Source organism: Saccostrea echinata, unplaced genomic scaffold (genome assembly GCF_033153115.1).
Source record: "Saccostrea echinata isolate AGI-Se365-2 ecotype Australia unplaced genomic scaffold, CSIRO_AGI_Sech_v1 ptg000028l, whole genome shotgun sequence".
In the NCBI taxonomy this organism is placed as follows: Eukaryota; Metazoa; Mollusca; class Bivalvia; order Ostreida; family Ostreidae; genus Saccostrea; species Saccostrea echinata.
Genome location: NW_026889777.1, coordinates 14195001 through 14217868, shown reverse-complemented (window position 1 = coordinate 14217868; position 22868 = coordinate 14195001). Strand labels below are relative to the sequence as shown.

The 22868-nt window shown below is 34.0% G+C and overlaps 1 protein-coding gene across 4 annotated transcripts; it reads right to left on the bottom strand.

Moving 5' to 3' along the window:
* Window positions 1-97: 97 nt before the first annotated feature.
* LOC133194152 (lysosomal cholesterol signaling protein-like) lies at window positions 98-21393 on the bottom strand. Of its 4 annotated transcripts, XM_061330137.1 has the most exons (17): window positions 20874-21393; window positions 20026-20340; window positions 19742-19856; window positions 19160-19325; window positions 16550-16705; window positions 16270-16353; window positions 13079-13296; window positions 12717-12810; window positions 11928-12216; window positions 11456-11509; window positions 9190-9509; window positions 8302-8397; window positions 8065-8129; window positions 6633-6680; window positions 6029-6046; window positions 4226-4366; window positions 98-2617 (listed from the first exon to the last, which is right to left on the bottom strand). In XM_061330137.1, the coding sequence occupies exons 1-17, from the start codon at window positions 21268-21270 to the stop codon at window positions 2383-2385; spliced, it is 2811 nt and encodes a 936-aa protein (XP_061186121.1). In that variant the 5' UTR covers window positions 21271-21393; the 3' UTR covers window positions 98-2382. The 4 variants fall into 4 exon arrangements, with proteins under 4 accessions (XP_061186121.1, XP_061186122.1, XP_061186123.1 ...); XM_061330138.1 differs by lacking the exon at window positions 6029-6046; XM_061330139.1 differs by lacking the exon at window positions 11456-11509.
* Window positions 21394-22868: the final 1475 nt, after the last annotated feature.

The following is a 22868-nucleotide window of genomic DNA, read 5'->3' as shown; positions in this document are numbered from 1 at the left end:
TGTTACATTTTTTAAAACGAGCATAACACGTGTGCATTCTTGATTCTTACAACTATTTACCTTTATTATCTCAGAAAATAGAAACAAATAATTGCAATAAGTATTAAGAAAAATATTTATTTTCCCAAATTGGATATCAATAAGCTTAATAACAACTTTTTTAATTCCAAATTTCCACATGTATCCTTGCTGACAGCATATCTAACGATAATAAACAGCACAGTTTGAGCTTAGACTAGACCAATAATTTGCATGTATAAATGAAACAAAATTTGCAATCAAGCTCTCCCCCTTCATTTTCTTCTTTCTCTATATAAAATAAAAATCATTCCAAAATTTTAGCCAAAATTCACTCATACTTCTTTGCAATTGTTTCAAAATGTATGATTTAATATAAAAAAAAAATTGTCTTTAAAACACAACTTCAACATGTAAAAGTCCTAGACTAGTATATTTGCTGCAAATACAATGTTTGTTTTACTATTTAAGCCGTTAACAAATTAAAGTACTAAATTTTTAATTAAGCTGCTCAATTCCATAGAATAATTATAAATTTTTAACACTTCCAAGCTTACATATATACTAGTATATATTACAACTATACAGCAAAAGCTAGTAATGCTGTGGAAATTCATATGTAAGCTTAAATAATTGATTATAAACAAAACATACTTGAATACAACTCTTATGAATTCAAATCATCAGTCATTATACATAACACATTTACCCTGAACACACTATGCACATGTATACATGTATTTAAAATAAAATCAAACTTTGGGCCTGGTTGTTATATATCGTGATACATTTGTGTGAAGTCTATGAAATTATGCATGCATGTTTAAAATTCACAGAAATTAATTTGTTCCATCAAATTAGGTGTCTGGTATATGTAATTGACTAGGAAGACACACGTTTAGAGTAACATCTTCTAATGTATTGATACAGTATTAATGCAACACAATGATTAATAAACTTGTTCATTTTAATAAAAAAAATTGCTGTATATGTCCTTTTTTTCCACGGGTACATAATTTGGTAGAATCACAATTTCAGTTCAATCCATGGGTAGAAAATAATGCGAATCTCTCGCATTGCTATTTCATATGCTGTGATAAATTTCCCCACAAAAATTGTGACTCTGTACATAGCAGAAAAAATATATCTACAGTACTAATACATTGTAACTCCCAGGCAGAAAATAATATGTACTTTATTCTCTAATTCATGCAATCAGAAAATTTGGAATCGTACAGAAGAGAAAAACTTTTACCCTTGTTCAGAAATATTTAAAAAAAAATTCTTTTCTGTGAATTGAGGGCTGGTAAGCACTACAAAATTTGTTATATACAGTGTATCAATCATTACATTCTGTATGGGAGATCCCTGTAAAGATTTGATAATCTCTAAGCATTTAATTGAAATATGTTAAATTAAAAATGTTACCACCTCATAAATTAAAATGATCTGAGACAAAACTTTACCTATTTCTCCACATATACACAATCATCTTTACCAGCACACATTGTGACATATCATTCAACAAATGATGACACAAAGAAAAAGGAATGTTTTTCATACCCATAAAGACACCAAAATAAATATGAAAATAACTTGATACCAGGGGGTGAATGATTGATTTGCCTAATATGTGAAGCACTGACAATCAATCAAAACACAAGTACATAAACATAGAATTATAATGTACATGGTTGTACTATAGATCAATAAAAATTACATTCAGAAATACTTTTTTCTCTCATGATAAAAAATTTTCTTACATAATCTACAATTTGAGACATTAATTACATGACATTGTATGTCAAGCACTAGTTACATACAAATCTACGAAAAAGGACAGTGAAATATAAAATTTCATGTCACATAAAGCCGTAAATGGCATCTAAAACACATATGATTAATGGAAATCATACAAAATTAAATTAAATTCGCTTAGTTACAATATACAGAAACAAAGTCCAACCTAATCTTATTCTAATACATGTAAATGTACGATAAACATGTTGATATGATTTTTTCATGGTACTAATTGACATAAGCTAATGTTCCTGTTTTCATTATAAATTTCATAATAAATCTAACCTAAATCTACTCTTTATTTCATGACTATGGTTCAGCATATAATGGAAATCTCAAACAAGCACATAGACTAGAACAAAACTATAATGATATATGTTGTACCATTTGTATAAAACAGGCAGAACATTACAAAAATGTTAGATACAAACAAGCAGATATGATTGTTTTGGAGATCACCCTTGTTGATTTATGGACTGAGAGTCAGGGCTATTGAAGACGAACATGCAATATTTATCAACAAAATGCAACGTAAAAATGCCTTCCAGCTGACCAGAGCTGACATCATGAGTCTTCAGTGATGCTTTTTAATACAGACTCCTCATCGTCAAGAAAACAATAAAAATAGGACAAGTCATGAAAATGGTGCTCATTTTTGACATGTGCAATCACTCGACCAATTAGAAGTGTCCTCCCATAGTTCACAGCTTCCCCGCGGTCGTGTACGAGGCCAACTTCTAACAACCAATCACACATGTCCATTCCTGTAAACACATCTTTGTATTGTCGGAAGTTGTATCTATCAAAAAAAAAAAAATAATAGTTCATTCAATATACATAATTTTAGCAATTAATGTTATACTTATCAAAACAAGAGACACAAGGGCCTCAAATTGCTCTTCTGATAAATTGTACAACTTTATCACTTCTACTTGAAGCCTCTTAGTGTCGTAAATATTTAGATAAAGCTTTGAAATTCCAAAAGTAGGTCACCATGATCTATGTTTTTGTTAACATACTCTGAGAACACAAGATGCAGTAACTGACAAAGATGGATGATTCCAAGCATCTTAATACCCAAAATATTTAGATACAGCCCAGGTCATTGTGACCTAATTTTTGGTTGACACAATTTGAAAACCCAAATGAGTCAACTAACAAAGATTGATTGTTCCAAGTCTTTTAGCACCCTAAATACAAATAAAAGTGTGAAATTTCAAAAATAGGCCAAGGTGACCTACTTTTTGGTTGAAACACGCCAAAGATCCAAGATGCATCAACTTACAAAGTTTGATGATTCTAAGCCTTTTATTATCTGAAGTATTGATATAAATTTGTGAAATTCCAAAAATAGGTCATGGTGACCTATTTTTTGGTTGAAACATTCCAGGACCCAAGATACATCATCTGTCAAAGCTTAATGATTCTAAGTCTCTTATTATCTGAAATATTTAGATATAGCCATGAAACATCAAAAGTAGGTCATTGAATACTAATGGATCAAATTGCTCAGGAAGTTTGATCAATTAGTGATTTGATTGATTAGTTTTCAAATACCACCAGTAATCAATCAATCAGTGTTCGCTTACAGTTGATAAGTGATTGATTTATCATGTCTAGAGCGCAGATTCCAAGCAGTACATGTACATGTATGTTACAGCATGTCTCATATTACAAAATGTGCCACAAGGGCAAATGACATGCTAATCAAAGCCATGACACAACATAAACACAGTCAAACCTGTATTCAATTTTAACGAGACTGAAATTAAACTTCTAGTTATCCAAAAATTTGTGTTATCGAGGTTAAAAAACATTTTCAGAGCTTTAAATGAAGCAAATGGACAGTAACCAACTTTTGGTTTGAGACACATTTTCCCCCCTCAAGATGCATATCAAGTGACAAAGTTAATGATTCTAGATCTAACAGTTTGATATGATCCAGATAAATTTTACAATGTGTAGCTGCCCAAAAATAACAAAATGAAGTCACAATGACCTATATATGGGTTGCAGCACATTTTCCACTAAAAGATGCATCATCTGACAAGGTTTGTTGAATAGAGATGGATGGATAGGAAAACCTTTACCATTATACATGTACACCCATCAAAATACATGCATGTAACAAATGTCTCACCACAGAGGCCTTGCTATACTGTATGTGTACTTAAAAGGCCTCATATTGCAACTTTAGCGTGGACAATGATGCGCTAATTCATGAATACCGCTGAGAAATCATTCAATGCAATACAAGGTACGGACATGTGTAACACTAATTCATGATTTCGCCAACAACTCCATACCTAGTGATTGTGCTAAATTTTGAATACACCAATTTATGTACACATTCAGTATATCAATGCAACACTCAGACTATATATTTTATGCTTCAATGAATACCTACTTGTGATCTTTGACAATTTTTTTGGAGCAATTTTCCATGTGGTATTTGACGAACTGCTCACAAAGATGAATAGTTTCCTCATCTAAGTCTCCCCTCTCTGGAATCTGTACCACTTCTACTCCGTATACTAAGCGGCGCCACCTGTAATCAATCAAGAAAAGATAACTCTAAGAAGCTAATTACTATCTCACATGTATCTGATGTATTATAGGTCTATTAGAATTGTGTTATATAAAGATAAGTAAAATCATTGGAGGAAATTAAAATTCAAATGATGATTAGAAAGTATTTTATTATATTATAATGTTATTGTAAAGAAGAAGTAATTTTAATGTATTTACCTATAAATAAATAAAATCATTTATCTTAAAATTATAATGAAAAGGCATTTTCCATTTGCTTTATTACACTCTTGAATAGTTTAATCCACACTTTGCTAAAAGTAAATTGAGATGTGTCACTTTGCACCAATGGTCAAAAAAGGAAAAAAAAACACCTTTCTCTTCTTTATACTACCAAAATTTTGGTGTACTGTTATAAAATTCACTTTGGATTTTTTTTTTTTCATTTTCAATGTATGAGTTGCCTCATCCTGGGGCAATCAAAATATAAGATGCAAACATTTTTTAATATCAAATGACAAAGATATTAACCATAAAGTACATTAAAAAGGCTACTGTGAGAAATCTGTGGGTTTTGCAACAAAAGACAGGGACAAAGGGACACAAATTTTGAAAAGTGTGGATTTACCTCAGGTATTTTATATCATGGGGAACCTCTGCTAAAGCATAGCTTTCTCTTTACACCAGAATCTGATATAGCAACTTGCACATGTACAAATAATCTCCACCTACCAGTGACCTATGCAATTTAAGAGGGCTGGTTGGTTGTGGCCATTTTTAGACTATATTAATTCCTTTAGAAGGAAAGCTCCATATAAAGATAAACAAAAATGATCAAATTTTAAAACTAATATGTATGAAATTTTTCTTTGCCAATTGATAGTTGACAGCTTAAGATATCATATCTAAAAAAATAAGTTATATCTGATGGTTAATTTGTTGACCCCCGAGCCTCCTTAATCTTAAAATTACAAAATACTAAAATTAATGTATTTTCCTTTTTTTTATTCTACTTGATGGCAAGTTAGTTATTTTATATCAGGAGGAGCATGGCACAGTCTCTCTCTGCATCTGATAAAGCAACCTGCCTAGTTTACAAAATAATGAAGCATTTGCTTATATCTTCATTCAGCAGGGGTTTGAAACCAGAAAAAAATACACATGGCTTTCTTAAGCAAGGCATTATTATGGGCATCTCTTTACTTAATACCGACACCTATACAAGTATACCTGTAATAGGTATCAATATTTAGCTTTCAAACACAACATGAACATGCATATATAAGAAAATCATTAGTTTCATCATAAATTTCAAATCTTTGAATGTATATAATCAAACAGTGAGGTTGTCTATGTCCTATAATAATATTCTTTCAATTAAATCAGGCCTCTGTTTCAGATTTCCTACAGATTCACTAGGAATATACGTGCACTGCATGCAGTAAATAAAACTTGGTGTCAGACTGGCTAAAAGTGGACAGCTGAGAGGTTCCTGGTCAAAATCTCAAGAAATTACATATGTACATAAACAGCAAAATGGGTGCTGTAAATGATTCAATTCACAATTTTTGGGTAAATTTTAATCCAAGATGAATATTTGAGAAATTTATTCAATGGCATGCAAAACCATTAACCGCTGAAGTTAATAATTTCTCCCCCAAAAAACTATTTTGATATATACCATAGATATTCTCTGATCCTAAATTAAAAAAGAATTAAAATGGAGATGTAAGAAAACAAATTCCATCCTCTAGACTTTAAATTGAAAATTTTAATAACATAAAATAAATAGAATAAAAATCGTAGTAATTCTTATTTGAACTTCGAAGCAAACACAGCTAAAGTGTATGTTACCCCCCCCCCCCTCCCCCTCCCTCTTACAGAGAAAAAAAGAAATAGTTATTTTTTGTTCGAGCTCTTGAATTACAATTACAGGGATTGTAAAAATTGTTGTAAAACAACAACATCCTAGCATCAAAATATGCATTAGTAATACATGTATATAACTAAAAATGGGAAAAAAGTGGAGTTTTCACACTATATTTGTTAAAAAAATCATGGAAATTCATTTTAAAATCATAGAAATAATTATGTGTAAAAATATCATGATATCATCAAGATGTTTTGGAAAATATGGCGATACCCATCCCCATGAAATACTATCAATTATGAGTCACTTTAACTGTGTTTTTTTTTTCTGTAGACAACATTGCAACACTGAGCACACAGAAAAGGTTACACATGTATATATACAAACAACATGGCCGACTGGTTACCATGGTTACCTGAGACACATCAGCTTCAGCCATTTCAATCGGACATTTGATGTCAGACTAGCAAAGAAGGATCAGTGTTAATAGTTAAGATGTGAGATTCTGTAAAATCACTTGTTTTCCTGGGGTGAAATTTTCCTGGTTTGAGGAGAAGAAATGGTTGGTAGGGATTTGATATTGTGGTTGAAAAAGAAACTCAGTATTGTAGTTTGAAACATTGACATTTAGTGGAAGACATGAACTAGGTAGTTTTTTTCATAATAGTATGATGATGACAATGAAAATTACACCCCTATGAAATTCGTGATTTCACAGCATAAGGATATCAGTACAGCAAAACTTCAGTATCTCGAACACCATGGACATGTCAAAGTGATTTGGAAGCTAGTCCCAAGCTTGTTTACTTTCAGTATTTTACCCTCAATTTCTTGAACCCTTGGATATCTCGAAGTTTTTTCTTGGTCCAAACAAGTTCGAGATAACAAAGTTGACTGTGTAGTAACCACTAGGAGGTAAGCAAAGTTTATAATATATCACAACAAACTATAATCATGATAGATTCATTATTATATCATTTGCTGATTTACATGTACATATGCACCTTTCATGCTCACACGTAAACAAATTTGGAAACTTGATTTAGCTTCTATTTCAAAAATCTTTTCTCAATATAAACTCAAAACTGAAAACTTTGGTCCAAAATTTATTAGACAGTAAAATACTCGTCTTTGAGCTTTCAAACTGAATTCAAAAAAATCTTGAACAGTTTGAAAGTTCCTTTAAATCTTTTCTTTTTTTTTTTACCATACACATATAAATGCAAGATTCAGTGCAAAAAATGCCTATTACTCCACCTTACAAAACATCATGTTAGAATCATTCCATAAAGCAGGTATATACAATATAATTGATTTCTCTTATTTATGGAGGATATAAGAGCTCAGGTAGATATCACTTTTTGTATGGCATGAGATGACATGCAGAATATCTAATATAGGTATCACTTAAATTATTTATAGTATCAGTCATTTATACACTTATTAATATATTGTAGGAGGCGATGGAAAATTTGCCATAGTTTTGTATATACCTTCTATTTTTGGCAACTGTCACAAGTCTTTTTGAAGAAAAAAACTTTTTTTAAAATTCATCAGGATATTTTTCTTAAAAGTCAAAACATCTAATTAATGTTATATCATTTGAGGCTTAATCATTTCAGATATTATCTGTTTCCACTTCAATTTTATTACATGTAATGTAATAATTATAATAATCTCCAAAGCTTTTTAACAAACTTTAATGTTTAATATAATTATAACTGAATCAATGAAGCAAACTAGCATTAGTGAAAATTAATTTGCTACTATTTTTCCACACTATAGGGTTGAAAGAGAAAGTCCTGTGGCAAACACTACATTTCTTAATTTGTAACACAGGATCTTACCTTCTTATAAATGGTAGAAAAATGTACTTGGTATCAAATCCAAATATGGCTAATATAATGAAGCCCTGAAACCAACAAAAGAGAAGGGCTGATAAGATCATAAGAACTTTTCTTATATTTCATTCTGATCAAGTTTGAGATATATACCGTATTTAACATATGGATACATAAATTGTTTAATCAATTCATTGTACTTTTTACTGGATATATTTATGTACCAGTAATTATATTAAATACCTGTCCATAATTAAACACAGCATCTAAGAACTCCATCTCCACATAAATTCCAGAAATGGTTTTGTTGAATAATCTCCAGGTACATAGGAAGAGACCCTGTCAATATATACGACATCAAAAGATTGTGTCGATACAGCACTGGTATGCTTCTACATGTATTGTAGAAGTTATAAAACACCAAGGGGCATAACTAAATCATGTCAAATTAATTTTGTTTTTATTCAACACTAAAATAAGTTATATTTTTAAATCAAATTTTTCTGACTTATTGGACACTGTTTAATCAGAGTACTCAAATTAAAGCCATTTTTGATTAAAATCTAATTTTTGAATATAAAATAAAATGACCCACAATAAAACCACACTCACGATAAACATGTTGAACATGAAATAAAATAACTGGTTTGCTTGACAATTATAAACTCATGATAAACATGTTGAACATGAAATAAAATGGCCTGTTTGCTTGACAATTAAAAACTCAAGATAAACATGAACATGAAATAAAATGGCCCATTTTCTTGACAATTAAAAACTCATCATAAACATGTTGAACATGAAATAAAATGTCCCGTTTTCTTGAGAATTAAAAACTCACGATAAACATGTTGAACATGAAATAAAATGGCCCGTTTTCTTGACAATCAAAAACTCACAATAAACATGTTCAACATGAAATAAAATGGCCCGTTTTCTTGACAATTAAAAACTCAGGATAAACATGTTGAACATGAAATAAAATGGCCCGTATTCTTGACAATCAAAAACTCAGGATAAACATGTTGAACATGAAATAAAATGGCCCGTTTTCTTGACAATTAAAAACTCACGATAAACATGTTGAACATGAAATAAAATGGCCCGTTTTCTTGACAATTAAAAACTCACGATAAACATGGAGAGGAGAAGTAGAACCAGGAGTATCAGGAACCGGTTTGTCTGGTACTCATCCCTCGGGCACCGTCTGGGCTGGTTAAACCGGACTCCCTCATCACCCATGGCGACGTTAATTACCGATGCCTGGTAGGCCCTCAGTCGTCCCATACACCGGCGCTTCTGCTCGCTAGAACAGGCCCCGTATTTACATGTCAGCTCCTCCGTGGAACGTGTCAGATATGGTCGGGACTCTGCGCTACTCTCTGAGCTGTCAGACAAAAGACTTGAGGACTCACTGGGAAATGGCACAATGTCTTCAATGTTCTCTTCCACTGTAAGATTTATAAATATATATGTTACAGTGCAAGCAATACATAAATGCCACATTTTATATATGTATACGCTAAGTAAAGGATCCTATCTTCTTAGGGACAGAATTTTAAAGCTATATTTTGTTACACAAGTAGAGCTCTAATTTCTTTTTCTTTCCTTTGTTAATACTTTAAAAATCTAAATTATTTTGATTTCTTATCAATTACATGAACAATAATTTGAAGCAGATAAAAATGCATCACTTTGCAAAAAGATGCTTATCAATCACAGTATTGTTAGCTGTGATTTCATTAATAAAAGATACCTGGAATGTGTTAAATTTCATGTTAAAGTAATGTTTGGACATATTGTGTACCTGATGCATAAAATAACACCCCCCTCTCTTCTGGAAAAAAAAAAAATATTAGCCTAACAAACACTTCATCTTGAAGAACTGCAAAAATTCCATGAAAATTCAAAAGTAAAACATAGGTAATCAGAGATTACAGAGCTCACCTCAACGAATGTTGTCTTTAAGTAAGGCAAAGTCCCACACTAAACTAATAATCTAGGAGTGTGCATCCCTAGATGCAACATTTATGCAATTTTGGTCTGATAGGGCTTGCAGTTACTTGGGAATATACTTATCTGAAAACTTAAAACTAGTCACTCATCCAGAAAATGTAAGTCAAATCCAGCATCCAAAGCAAGTTTGAGATTGTTTGTCCCTTGATGCATTATCCATGCAAGTTTGGTTCAGATAGGCCTTATAGTTACTTGGAAATGAGATCTGCTCCAAAAACTTTAACCTGGTCACTCATCCGGAAAATGTAGGTCAGATACAGCATCCGAAGCAAGTCTAGTAGTGTGAATTCTTAGATGTATCATCCATGCAAGTTTAGTCAATACAGGGCTTATAGTTACTTGGAAATGACATCTGCTCCAAAAACTTTGACCTGGTTAGTGGTTACTCATCCGGAAAATGTAGGTCAGATCCAGCATCTGAAGCAAGTTCAGATGTGTGCATCCTTAGATGTATCATCCATGCAAGTTTGGTCAATATAGGGCTTATAGTTACTTGGAAATGAGACCTGCTCCAAAAACTTTAACCTGCTCCAAAAATTTTAACCTGCTCCAAAAACATTAACCTGGTCATTCTTTAGCTGAAATTGCAGCATCTGAAACCTTGACTGGTACAATGAAACACTCTAGAAGCATCCTCCAAGCATCTCTGACTAATATAGGCCATAGAAGTACTTGAAAAGAAAACTGCTCCAAAAACCTTAACCTGGGACGCAGACACCGACGCCGAGGGTATTACATAAGCTCCCCCAACTTCGTTGAGGTGAGCTAAAAAAATGCTTTAGTTAAATGAAAATGGTGATTTTAATGCTGATGATGATGTGCACAAATTATTTGAACTTTAAAAGCTGTGAATTTCAAAAGATGTGTTTATGACAATGATATGTTGATATAGAAATGTAAATGGAGGACTAGCCGGAAAACTACAGGGACTCCTTACCCATTCCACCAGAAACAGAAAATATATTAACTACAATGACAGAAAACATGTTCTCTCTTTTAAAATTGTTTTCTTTTTCCACTTTATCCTTCTCACCAATACAGGTACACATTAAAACTTAAAATATATGCTTGATACTATTCTAGTTTATATATATGTAAGCCCACCGCAACCCACACATTTATGTACAAACATAATAGTTCTAATCTAGCTCTCTAGATCAACTATGTTCGATTTTTTAACAATGACATGAAATCTTCAACCATTGCAATATTTTCATGCTATGTTCCATCTACATGTAATTAATTACCTTATATCAGCTTTTAGCATAAGTTATATAAAACCAAGCATTAGCATGTTAGCTGAGTACACTGCAATGCGGATTAATTCAATGTATTATTAGCCACTCTTACAGAAGGTTATTATAAAGCTGTCTGTCTTTACCTTGTATATTTTGAGGATTTCTTGTTCTAACCTCAGAATGAGATTCTCCTAAACCTTCAGGTTTTTAGAAATAAAAGATTTCTTTAATATTAAGTAATTCATTTATTCTTTCATTTATTAAGTACAGTATTTTATATTTGTGTAGAAGACAGTATGCACTTATCGTAACTAGATAATTTACCATTTTTAAAAAGAATAAATAATGCATTTACTATTGTACACAAAAGACTTTACATGAAGTTGTTCAGGGTTTTTTGTTTTCTGAACTCAATATTATAATGAAAAAATCTGACATTAGAATGATAAAGGTGAATTCAAGATAGAAAATAAATATATTTAAAAAAGAGGAAACTGAAACTTGCCAACTTCAAAAGCCCAATGTACTGTACAGGTTTAATGTGAGATGTATTACCTAATATAGATTAATTAAACAAAACATTACTTAAAAATTTCATAAAAAGATGATTCTTACCTCCCGCACAACCCTGATCGCAATCATTACACGACCCTCTGTACGGAGGGCTGCGATTGGTGGAATTTTCACCATGGACCTGAACTTGACAATTCCCCACTCTTGGTTTTGTGACCCTGCTGTTGACTTTTTTGCCTTTAGACTTTATCTTTGCGACCTTAATGGATTGTTCCACATCTGGCTCTTCTGTTGCGAGTAGTTTGTAGTCTCGTCCGTTGCGCTGTTTCAGAACGAGGCAGATGATTGTGACGACACAACAGAATAGGATGAACAACACAGACAGGATAGTCTACAAGTAGAATATAAGTCATAAAGAAATATTTTCATTTGCTGTGTGTTTTTTACTAAGTCAAGTAAGAAATTGATTTGATTGCCATCTTTTGTGTATAGTCATGCATAAATATAAACATGGAAAAACATGTATTATTGTGAAGTCACAATGATGAAACAGAAATGTAAAAAAAAAATAAATATAGGGCAGCCACAATTCAAATATTGAGTGTATTTCTGCTGGTTTTAAAGCATTAAAATGTAAACATAAAAAAATGTTTTTTAGTTTGTGAAGTTATTGTTGTGTAAATCACACAGACTTGCACATAGGCTTACTTTTCATGAAGCACTAGCATGCTTTCTGAAATATGCCTTTGTGACAAGTCTGTGTAAATCACAAAACAAACTTAGTTTGCTTCAAATGGAACTGATGATTGTTCACTGACATCAAACATCACATGCCAGTGCTCCCGTTATTTCTACTGAGGATGGATTATATTACATCTGTTAATAACAAACCTGATCTGTTCCGTAGTGAAATGAAGGATCTATTTCGTCGTGCATGTGGTGTTTTCCAGACAGGTACAGGACTCCAGTGCTTAACATTGCGGCCCTGAAATCAAACAAATCTGTAGGGTTATCTGTATTAAATTTTTAATCATTTTATGATAAAATGATATCTTGAATTACGTCTCCCTTTAAGAAAGACAAAGTCTATTAGTGAAGCAGAAGGGTAGTATACCCTGCAACATATCCATGTAGATTTCTGAAACCAAAAGTGTTTAGCACAGATCTCTAAATTTAGCCATTAATTTGCATATTACAGATCAAAGAGCCATGGATTCTATAACTAGGATTTCAAATATACCTCTCAAGCTTACCCAAAACCCAGAAAATAGAGCCAGAATCGAAATCTTAGCACAAAACATAGACTGCGGCAGTGAATAAGGTAGAGTGTGATAGCGATGACCATTGTCCAGCACCGAGTGGCCAGGGTTCCAGCCAGAATCATCGTGAATTCGACGTAGTGTTTCCAGGACTGCATTTCTTGTGAGCAATCCTTGTAGCCATATATAACCATACCCAAACAGGATATAAACTGTGAATAAAATGTTTCAATGAAAAAAAAAATGTCTGTTTGGGGTTACAAAAACAATTCAATGTAGAGAGATTATGTATGCCTTCAAGTTGGGACTATGTATCTTTTTAAATAAAACAACCAGATCAAACAGTTTACTAAACATGACATGTACAGTCAAACCTCGTTATCTCGAACTCAATGGGAATGAGAAAAAACTTCAAGATATCTGAGGGTTCAAGATATCGAGGGTAAAAATACTTGTTAAACAAGAGGCCCATGGGCCACATCGCTCACCTGAGCACATTGGCAAGGCAAAAGCACAAATCAGTTCAGTATGGTGCGTCCATGTCAATATATAATTTGTTTTAACAAATGGCTTAGTTGTACTTGTGTAGATTTTAAAAAAAAATTCCCATATATTCCTCTGTAAAAATTTGATACCCCATTGTGGCTCCTCCCTATCCCACGGGTCATCATTTGAACAAACTTGAATCTACACTACCTGAGGATGCTTCCATATCAATATGACTAAACATAGCTTCTCTGTTCTTGAGAAGAAATTTTTTTCTATATGTTCCTATGTAAAACTTTCGATCCCCTTATTGGGCCCCATCCTACCCTCGGGGGTCATCATTTGAACAAAATTGAATTTACACTACCTGAGGATGCTTCCATATCAAAATGACTAAACATGATTTTCAGTTCTTGAGAAGAAGATATTTTCCTATATGTTCCTATGTAAAATTTTCGATCCCCCATTATGGCCCATCCCTATCCCCTGGGGTCATCATTTTAACAAACTTGAATCTACACTACCTGAGGATGCTTCCATATCAAAATGACTAATCATGGCTTTGCAGTTCTTCATCAGAACATATCTTCCTATATATTTCTATTTCAGACTTTTATCCTCCATTGTGGCCCCACCCTACCCCCTCGGGGTCATGATTTGAACAAACTTGAATCTACACTACCTGTGGGTACTTCCACATAAATATGATCAATCAGGGCTTTGCTGTTCCTGAGAAGAAGATATTTAATGATTTTTCCTATATATTTCTATGTAAAACTTTGATCCTCCATTGTGGCCCCACCCTACCCCCAGGGGGTCATGATTTGAACAAACTTGAATCTACACTACCTGAGGATGCTTTCATATAAATATGACCAATTAGGGCTTTGCTGTTATTGAGAAGAAAATTTTTAAAGATTTTTCCTATATATTTCTATGTAAAACTTTGATCCTCAATTGTGGCCCCGCCCTACCCCCAGGGGTCATGATTTGGACAAATTTAAATCTACACTACCTGAGGATGCTGCAATATAAATATGACCAATTAGGGCTTTGCTGTTATTGAGAAGAAGATTTTTAAAGGTTTTTCCTATATATTTCTATGTAAAACTTTGATCCTCCATTGTGGCCTCGCCCTACCCCCGGGGGGTCATGATTTGAACAAACTTGAATCTACACTACCTGAGGATGCTGCAATATAAATATGAAAATTAGGGCTTTGCTGTTATTGAGAAGAAGATTTTTAAAGATTTTTCCTATATATTTCTATGTAAAACTTTGATCCTCCATTGTGGCCCCGCCCTACCCCCAGGGGTCATGATTTGGACAAATTTGAATCTACACTACCTGAGGATGCTGCCATATAAATATGACTAATTAGGGCTTTGCTGTTCTTGAGAAGAAGATTTTTAAAGATTTTTCCTATATATTTCTATGTAAAACTTTGATCCTCCATTGTGGCCCCGCCCTACCCCCAGGGGTCATGATTTGGACAAATTTAAATCTACACTACCTGAGGATGCTGCAATATAAATATGACCAATTAGGGCTTTGCTGTTATTGAGAAGAAGATTTTTTAAAGGTTTTTCCTATATATTTCTATGTAAAACTTTGATCCTCCATTGTGGCCTCGCCCTACCCCCGGGGGGTCATGATTTGAACAAACTTGAATCTACACTACCTGAGGATGCTGCAATATAAATATGAAAATTAGGGCTTTGCTGTTATTGAGAAGAAGATTTTTAAAGATTTTTCCTATATATTTCTATGTAAAACTTTGATCCTCCATTGTGGCCCCGCCCTACCCCCAGGGGTCATGATTTGGACAAATTTGAATCTACACTACCTGAGGATGCTGCCATATAAATATGACTAATTAGGGCTTTGCTGTTCTTGAGAAGAAGATTTTTAAAGATTTTTCCTATATATTTCTATGTAAAACTTTGATCCTCCATTGTGGCCCCGCCCTACCCCCAGGGGTCATGATTTGGACAAATTTGAATCTACACTACCTGAGGATGCTGCCATATAAATATGACTAATTAGGGCTTTGCTGTTCTTGAGAAGAAGATTTTTAAAGGTTTTTCCTATATATTTCTATGTAAAAATTTGATCCTCCACTGTGGCCCCGCCCTACCCCCGGGGGTCATGATTTGAACAAACTTGAATCTACACTACCTGAGGATGCTTCCACATGAGTTTCATCTTCCCTGGCTTTGTGGTTCTTGAGAAGAAGATTTTTAAATGATGCTACTAATTTTTCACTAATTCTTCATTATCTCCCCTTGAAAGAGGGCGTGGCCCTTCGTTTGAACAAACTTGAACCCCCTTCACCCAAGGATACTTTGTGGTAAGTTTGGTTGAAATTGGCCCAGTGGTTCTTGAGAAGAAGTCGAAAATGTGAAAAGTTTACAGACGGACGGACGGACAGACAGACAGACAGACAGACGGACAGACGGACTACAGACAAAATGTGATCAGAAAAGCTCACTTGAGCCTTCGGCTGAGGTGAGCTAAAAATACGGTAAGGACTTCCCAATCACTTTGACATATCCATGGTATTCGAGATATCCGTGTTCGAGATACCAAAGTTCAACTGTAGTACACGTAAATGCATGCAGTATAAGAGAGAAAATACTACTCACACAAGACAGCGTAAAAGAGAAATTATTATTCAGTTGGAGAAAATTACAACTCACATGAGACAAGATAAGACAGACTAGAAATTGATGAGGAATTCGCTTGAATCTCTTGCTACCAAACATAATGATGAGTACCCATACCTAAAAAACAAAATATTAGTAGATATTTACAAGTAAAATCCACTTAAAAGAAGATATAAAACCCATAAGAAGGTAAGTAAGTATTACATAAACAATATGATCATTTAAACATGTCCAATACTTACAAAGGCATCCATAGCACCATTAACATATCTTATATTTTCAAGGCGAATATAGCACCATTGACATTACTTACACAGGCTACCATACTGATGATGCTTATATCAGTGGACGTCTTCAGAAGGAGATCTTTGTAATCCATTTCACTGACCACCACAACACTCAACATACGGGCTGAGACAAACATGAGGGGTGCGGCCAGGAATGTCCCAGCTACCATACCAAAGGCAACCTAAATGGAAACAAGAGATGTTTGTGAAACACTTATGCCCCCCCCCTTCAAATAATTGAAATTTTTCAAAGTCCAAGGGGCAAAACTCTGTCATAAATTGCTCGATCGTACCCAAAACAGAACTTAGATATTCTAATGATAAATCTGTATACCAAATTTCATTTCAGTATGTGCAATCTCTGCAAAGAAAATGAATGGAAACTGTTGGTGGATTGACATACAGACCAATCAACAGACAGCAGCAAAGCAATATAATGGAGGGGGGGGGGGGGGATTCCATGATTTATTCATTTTCTTCCAAGGGGGGCATAATAGAGAGGTTAAGCAGATGACCCTGTACATGTAGCTAGGGAAATCCCCTAATTTACTGCAATTTACGTCATCAATTTTGCATACCGCGTAATACTACAAATGGATTGTAAAGTGACTTGTTGAAATGACGTTTTACACGTTTGGTACACGTACCGTTTGTTAAACAGAAGATGACGTTAGTTTGGTGTAACAAGAAGTCTGTGAGCCAATGCTCACTAATAATACCCCCGCTCTGATGTGAATACACAAGTTCAGTTACGGACAAACACAGTGATAATCAGGAAATTGACATCGGATTTGTAAAAAATGTATCCCAACATATGGCATCCCTAAACAAACACTGTGTTAAAATTTCAAGCACCTGCGATGAGTAGTTGCTGAGAAAACTACGACCAAAATTTGTTATGTATGTATGGTACGGACAGATGCACGGATAAACAGGAAGTTGACATCGGATTTGTACCAAAATGAATCCCATTATAAGGCATGCCTAAACAAAGATTGTGCTAAAACTTCAAGCATCTGCGATGAGTAGTTGCTGAGAAAACTACGACCAAAATTTTTTATGTATGGTATGGACAGACGCACGGATAAACAGGAAGTTGACATCGGATTCGTACAAAAATGAATCCCACCATATGACATGCCTAAACAAAGAGTGTGTTAATATTTCAAGCACCTGCAATGAGTAGTTGCTGAGAAATCTGCGACCAAAGTTTGTTATGTGTGGTACGGACAGACGCACGGATAAACAGGAAGTCGACATCGGATTTGTACCAAAATGAATCCCACCATATGACATGCCTAAACAAAGAGTGTGTTAAAATTTCAAGCACCTGCGATGAGTAGTTGCTGAGAAATCTGCGACCGAAGTTTGTTATGTGTGGTACGGACAGACGCACGGATAAACAGGAAGTTGACATCGGATTTGTACCAAAATGAATCCCACCATATGGCATGCCTAAACAAAGACTGTGCTAAAATTTCAAGCATCTGCGATGAGTAGTTGCTGAGAAAACTATGACCAAAATTTATTATGTATGGTACGGACAGACGCACGGAAAAACAGGAAGTTGACATCGAATTCGTACAAAAATGAATCGCACCATATGGCATGCCTAAACAAAGATTGTGCTAAAATTTCAAGCATCTGCAATGAGTAGTTGCTGAGAAAACTGCGACCAAAATTTGTTACGGACAGACAGACACACAGACAGACAGACAGACAGACAGACACACAAGGGTAAACAGTATACCCCCTCTCCTTCGGAGAGGGGGTATAAAAACACTTCTATGTTTACAGGTACACGTAGACGTACATGGTCATCGGCTTAACCTCTCTAATAACATCTAAATTAAATGGCATACCTGCTTGTACATGCATCTTAACAGTCCAGTACTTGATTGGCACAACATGGATGCAACGATCTTACGGATAAAGCAGTTTTTTTTTTTTTTGATATCTGGCAAAATTCTTAACAATTCTTAAAATTTTAAGTCATATGGAACTCAGATATAATGAACTTAGTATATAGCCAATTGATTTTGTGTCCCATTAGGACCCATAAGGATGAAATTAGCACAACTTACCTCTTTAATGATTGATATTTTTAATATCATAAAATTTAAATTATTCAGCTGATATTATTTTTTGTTGGTTTTTTAAATGCAACAGAAAATTTGAGCTCTCCAAGGTAAATTTTGTACTAAATACATGTACTTCCCTGAACATATTAGGTAGTCATACTTAAAAGAAAACATGTGTAATGTGAATTTGCTATAAACTTGAACAATATTAGTTGCACAGATAAAAGGAATTGAGATATACTAATAAAGCAAAGTGGATTTCTAGGTCCCAGGACTTTGCTAAAACAAGAGTTTTACTGTACTGTTCAATACTCCCTGATACTGTGAAACAAGCAGCTATCTTTATCTTCCTTTGTGAATCTCTATCTATTGCAGTTTCAAAATTATTTTTTGAGTAGCTCTGAAAAATTTGCATTCACTGATACCTAAAAAAAACTCTTTTACATCAAAGTGATGTACCGTATCACACCAGAGTGCATTTGCACTCTTGATGTGAGGATTCATTTACTCACGAGTTCATGCTTCAGTAATTTTTTTAAAGCACAATTTACTCACTGTGTCCATGCCAGTGGCATAGTGGCTAGCATACAGAAAGACAGAAGGGGCAGTGGGAAAAGTTCCATATAAAAATCCAAACATAGCATCAGAGGTGGAGTTAGATACGTCACTGATCCGCTCAATTCCACCAACCACCATCCAAGTCACCAACGGCATCAACAGTCTACACAACAAACCAGACATAATTAGAACAGATTCTATACTATTCTAACCTACAGTTTTTTCCTTCAATAAATTTTTTTTACAGTGAATCATGCTTGCTGTTGTAAACATTTAACACTATGCTGTCCATGGTTGAAGAACTGTTTTTATAGAAAAATACGAATGTTATCAATTAACTAAATCTCACAAAGGGGATATTATCATAGTACACACTCTTTGTTTAGGAAGCATGTAAGCTTATCAAATCTATTAATTAATAAATGTACTTCTGATGCTAGAGACTAGAAAATTACCAGCTGTGATTACATGTTGATTTTAAACATCTATTTACATGTAGCTCCAGTGAATTTTTCACCATTTTGTTTACTGAAAAAGGTTAAAGAACAGTGTCTATGATACCCGTATTTGGTATCTCACCCTTTGGCCCCTATCAACAGTAATGGTACGACCATAGCCAGACTGATCTGTCCTGTGACTTTCCCTACCATACCCAAACCAAGGTAGAACAGGGCGGAAGCAGCATAAGCATTACCTGAAATCAGATCATGTGGTAAATTTGTTACTGAAAACAAACAGATATCTTATTTGAACTGCCCTAATATTTCTTTTCTCAAGATCAGAAAAAATTTAACTGCTTCAAATAACATGAATAAATATCTAGCTAAGAAGGCAAAGTTTAAGAAACTATTTCAAACACCTACCAAATACATCAAGAATATCAGACAGAAAATCTGGCAAATTCCTTTGAAAAACAAAATTTCCAATGATTCCAATGAAGGTCATGAAGACAATCGGATTTGTGATGACCCCTTTGATTACATGTAAACCAATGGACAATGGCATACATGACCCTTGACCTTTAATCTCATGGGTGGACTTCTCCAGTTCCCTCTCTTTATGTTGCTGAATTTCTAGTAGAATGAATCCGATTGGATTGAGAAAGACTACAGAGATGGGGGCTATCAGGTATATGTACTTTAGATACTCAGGGTGTGAGTCTTCATACAGAGCTTGTACTGAAAAACAACATAATCTTAGTTAATATCAAAAACTTCATCAAGATAAGCAATAACATACTGTATATCACCAAATTTTCATGACACCTTAATTTTGCGAGATGGCCATTTGGTATATATAAGCATGGAGGAATAAGCATCCCGTGTCGATTGGTCACATCCGCTTTGTGCTTCTTGTCATGATCGGGCAAATGATAAGCAGAGAGACATAATTTTCACGAACTCTTGGTTATTCTTCTATATAATCTTTTCTACCACAAATATATGCGAGAATTATATTTTTCCAAGCATTTTAACCTCGCTTTATTCCACGAAAATAAAAAAGTGATTTACAGTATGTAGCATGCAAAAATGATCTTTATCATTTTCAAATTTTATGTACATTGTAAATGTACATATATGCATGAAGTTGTGGCCTTAATATTTGTTATGCATAATCTCTATAATCTTAAAAGACTTCAAATTTATTACATATGTACATTTTTTGGGGGAATTGATTCCAAACTGAAAATATTATTCAAATTATAACTTACACAATGGAAAGCCAAGAGCAAAATCGTTACTCTGTGTGGCAAAAATGGCAAAGAGTCCTGCAATCCCATAATTCCGGGGTCGTTTTATAAGTAAACACAATATCATCACTAGGAAAAATATCACAGATTTGGCTATCAGAATACACAGTAGAAATATCCAATTCACATCAGCAAAGTTCAGAATACACATGTTCTTGAAGAGCAGAGCTGGCAAACAGAATTTGGAGACAAATGTCCCGATCCCTTTTCCTTGGACGGCTGTGATACAGTTTAATCGCGCTGCTATGTACCCTGACAGAATGATGACAAAACATTGAACGATCGCGGGGTACAGGTTCTCAATAGACACTGCTCCTCCTTGGGATGACGAGGTTAAATTTGTTGAGTTTTTCTCCATTTTCTTTTTTCTTTATATCATCAAGTTATATTTCCTCTGTTAGTAGCTGTTAGTAAGTTAACTAGAACTTTTGTTTTTTACGGGAAATGAAAATGAAAGTTAATTGTATTCCTACATGTATATATGTGGAAATTACATAATCATTTTCTTCTTTCCAGTAAAACTTTTTACTGCTTGAGTAACTATATCTTGTTTGAAATTATATAGTTCATTTCAAAATTCATTGTAAAACTTTTCTGCTTTTCACATGCATGTGTAAAAAATCGTTTTTAAAATTTGATATACATATTATATACAATGTTCAGTCACATCACATATTAAAATTCTTAGTTTACAGTTCTGTACAATAGAAATGTTGTTATCAGCTGGTTATCCCACTTGAGATTAAATTCAAGGTCTCTCACAATGAATCATTTCTTACATAAATTAAGACATTATAACATCTTTTCCTGGTTTGTAAATTCTTACTTAACATTGCTTAATGTGACTTCTACTCCTTGTGTATGTTTATTTTTTCCTTTGTTTGTTTGTTTTTGTTGTTTGGCTCTTTGAAGATATTAGCTTAAATTGAATTTACTGAATCTCTTTCAATGGGGACTTTAACAAAGCCCCCAGTTCTCTCTGGTACATCCAGCTAATTTGAGTTTTCCTTCCGACATAGTGGCCACCAGTTCTTTACATCATCTCATTCTATCATGACTAAAGGCTGCAAAATATACAAAACATACTTAATAATAGAATTTGTGATGTACATCACGCACATGAAATTGTTTGAAGTTAACCAGGCATGGGAAAAATATTTGGGCCTACACTAAGATTCTATGTTCAAACCTGTATATATACACATTCAGGGTTGTTCCTACGAATTATTATAGCAGGGGACATTTAAAAAGTAGAAGGGGTTTGGGGTTCCTCCCTTAACAGAGGGATGAGGGGGAATACCAGAGTAACAGGGGTATTACATCATTATAGGCTGGGAAATTCTCTGGCCCTTGGGTCTTAGGTACAACCTTGGCCAAGTATAGCAAAGTTTGACAATTGTCAAAATTGACTCACCAATTGAACAACATTTTTACTTACATCAAGGGGATTACCTTAAAGTTAGTTTAAATTAATTCTTTCTCACATTTCAGCCATCTCTCTTTCTTGGTATCATTTTCAATCTTAATCTTCTAACCATTTATCTTATTTCTTTCACTACATGTATTAACAGAATATGATTTAACCTGAACTTGCCACCCACAGGGGACAGTAACATTCCTATTCTTGATTTTACATTCCTTTTTGTATAATATAGTGATTACATAAATTTAAATCAAGCATAGTATGTTACTGACTCCCAGGTGGTCTAAAACCATGATAAGTTAGAAACAAGAGGCCCATGGGCCACATCGCTCACCTGAGTAACTTTGGCCATGCTGTTCATTACCAGACTTCCCCCCTTGTAATACCTATTGTGGCCCCACCCTCCCCCCAGGGGCCATGATTTGAACAATTTAGAATCTACACTACCCCCGGATGCTTCCACATAAGTTTCAGTTTTTCTGGTCCAGTGGTTCTTGAGAAGATTTTTAAAGATTTTTCCTATATATTTCAAT